The sequence below is a fragment of the Malurus melanocephalus genome, unplaced genomic scaffold, assembly GCF_030028575.1.
Source record: "Malurus melanocephalus ecotype Western Australia unplaced genomic scaffold, MMel_1.1 scaffold_1209, whole genome shotgun sequence".
NCBI lineage: Eukaryota > Metazoa > Chordata > Aves > Passeriformes > Maluridae > Malurus > Malurus melanocephalus.
The window spans coordinates 39,396-42,069 of NW_026624441.1; the positions used below are offsets into that span (position 1 = coordinate 39,396).

The following is a 2,674-nucleotide window of genomic DNA, read 5'->3' on the forward strand; positions in this document are numbered from 1 at the left end:
GACCATCAGTGACCATCAGTGACCAGCAGTGACCATTCACAGACCATCAGCCCCAAAGCTCCCCCCTGCCGTGCTCGGGGCACTGCTCTGGGCAAAGAGAGATGAGGAGCAGGACCTGATCAGCATCGGAGGAGAAGAAATCCAGATCCACCAGGAACCCAAATGCTGAGAACTTGGAGAGSTTGGTGGAAATAAATTAAGGCTGAAAAATTTTGTGGGAAAAAAACTGGGCTGGAAAACTTCTTGGAAATAAATTAAGGTTGAAAAATTTTGCAGGAAAAAAATCTGGGCTGAAAAACTTCCTGGAAAAAACTGGGCTGGAAAACTTCCCAAAAACTCGGGGTAAAAGTATAATTTTTGGCATTTTCCCTGATTCATTCCCTGCCATAAATCCCCSAGGGAATCTCTCCCTGGGATTTCCTGAGCACCCTGGTGCCCATCCTGCTTCCAAAATCCTCACGGCTGCGCCCGCGGAGATCAAAAAATTAACCCTGAGAATGAAAAAAGTGGGAAAATCCATGAATTTGGGAATTCCYCCCAATTTTACCTTCGCAGGTGGGCGGGGGTCCCTCGAACTGCAGGTGGGTGCCCAGTTTGCAGGTGAGGATCTCGTTGCCGATCAGGGTGAAGCCGGGCAGGCAGCGGTACCGGACGATGTCACCTGGGTGGGAAAATGGGAATTTGGGGAGAAAAGTGGGGGGAAAGGGGTGAATGGAGGGGAAAAAAATGGAAAAAATAAAATATGGAAAAAAAGGGTTGAAGGGAGGGAGAAAAAGGGGTAAATACAGAAAAAAAGGGGGGGGAGGGAGGGGTGAAAAGGGTAAATGCAGAAAAAAGGGGTAAATGTAGAAATAAGTAAATTAGAAATGAAAGGGGTGAACGGAGAAAAAATGAGTAAACACAGGAATAAATTGTGTAAATCAGAAATAATAGGGGTAAATGTAAGGATAAAGGGGTAAATGTAGAAAGAAGGAGTAAAGGAGTAATAAAAGCGGTAAGGGAGGAATAAAAGGGGTCAGTGCAGAATAAAAGGTTTAAATCAGAAATAAAAGGGGTAAATTAGACGAAAACAGAGTAAATAGAGAAAAAAGGGGTAAACACAGGGATAAAAAGGGGTAAATGCAGAAATAAAAAACGTAAATCAGAAAAAAAGGGGTAAATGGAGAATAAAACAGGTAAATGCAGGAGGATGAGGATGAGGAAAATGAGGGAAAGTTTTACCGATGTTGAACTCCTCATTCTCCGTGATGATCTCGGCGTTGGGAACGATGGTGGGCGGCTGGCACCGGAAAAGCTGGAACGCTGGGAAGGGCAGGAGGAGAAAATTGGGGTTTGAGGCACCGTGGATTCAGGGGATTTCCTCCCCATCCACCAGRAAATTCCTCCCTTTCCATCAGGAAATTCCTCCCTCCTCCAGAAGGAAATCCTTCCCTGCTCAACAAGGAAATTCCTCCCTCTCCACCAGGAAAATCCTTCCACTCCATATAGAAAATTCCTCCTGTGAAAAATACTGGGCTGGAAAAATGAATGGAAAAAATTGGGCTGAAAACTTCACAGAAATAAATTGGGCTGGAAATTTCTGAAAAAACTGGGTGGAAAAACTTAATTTAAAAAAYTGGGCTGAAAAACTCTCTGGAAAAATCCGGGCTAGAAAGCTTCATGGAAAAATGTTGTGAAAAAACTGAGCTGAAAAACTTCCTGTAAGAAACTGGGCTGAGAAACTTCCTGGAAGTAAACTAAGGCTGAAAAATGTTGTAGAAAAAACAGGGCTGGAAAAGTTTGTGCAGGAAAAGTGTGGAAGAAACCAGGCTGGAAAAATTAATGGAAAAAACTGGGCTGGAAAACTTCCTGGGAAAGAACTGGGCTGGAAAACTTCATGGAAAAGCCTGGGCTGAAAAAATCTGTGGAAAAAACTGGGCTGAAAAATGTTGTGGAAAAAACTGGGTTGAAAAACTCTGTGGAAAGGACTGGGCTGGAAAACGTTGTGGAAAACCTGGCTTGAAAACTTTGGGGAAAAAAGTGGGCTGGAAAACTTCATTGAAAAAAATGGGTTGGAAAAACTTCTGGGAAAAAAAACTGGCCTGGAAAACTTAATGGAGAAAAYGGGGCTGAAAAATRTTGTGGAAAAAACTGGGCCGAGAAACTTAATGGAAATAAACAAAGACTGAAAAATGTCGTGGRAAAAAAACAGGCTGSAAAACTGTGGAAAACTYGGGGTAAAAAARTGTGAATTTCCTACATTTTCCCAGATTATCCCCACCCCGTTCCCACCATTTCCCCGCCCTGGGAGTGCGGCACCGACCGTGGAAATGGATGGCGAAGATGCCGCCGTTGGCGCCGTCRCTGCGGAAGCGGAGCAGCACCTGATTCGAGGAGCTCTGCGCCGCCTGCTTGGCYGAGCTGCCCGTGAACACCCCCAGCTGCGGGGCCGTCTGCTGGGGACCATCCCTGAACCCAAAAATGAGGAAAATTCACGTTATTGCGTGGATTTCAACTCAGGAATCCCGACCGCCACGCGCAGGCTGCGCCTACGAAAGCAATTCCCGCGCCGATCCCTCCAGYTCCTCGCACAATTGCAAAAGGGAATTTCGATGTGAAAATGAGAAATGGAGGAATTGGGATCTGCTTCCTAAAGGGAGGGGAAAAACTGCGTGGGAAAAAGTGGGCTGGAAAA

General features: G+C 45.4%; 1 protein-coding gene across 1 annotated transcript in view; it reads right to left on the reverse strand.

Annotated features, from left to right (window-relative positions):
* The window catches only part of LOC130586565 (CUB and sushi domain-containing protein 2-like), a gene marked incomplete at its 5' end in the record, with an annotated part of 54,308 nt that overhangs the window by 23,033 nt on the left and 28,601 nt on the right, over positions 1–2,674 (reverse strand). Inside the window, 4 exons of the mRNA XM_057387413.1 lie at positions 548–661; positions 1,222–1,302; positions 2,303–2,448; positions 2,533–2,629. Coding sequence (XP_057243396.1) covers positions 548–661; positions 1,222–1,302; positions 2,303–2,448; positions 2,533–2,629 — 438 coding nt within the window. The remainder of the gene's footprint in view (positions 1–547; positions 662–1,221; positions 1,303–2,302; positions 2,449–2,532; positions 2,630–2,674) is intronic.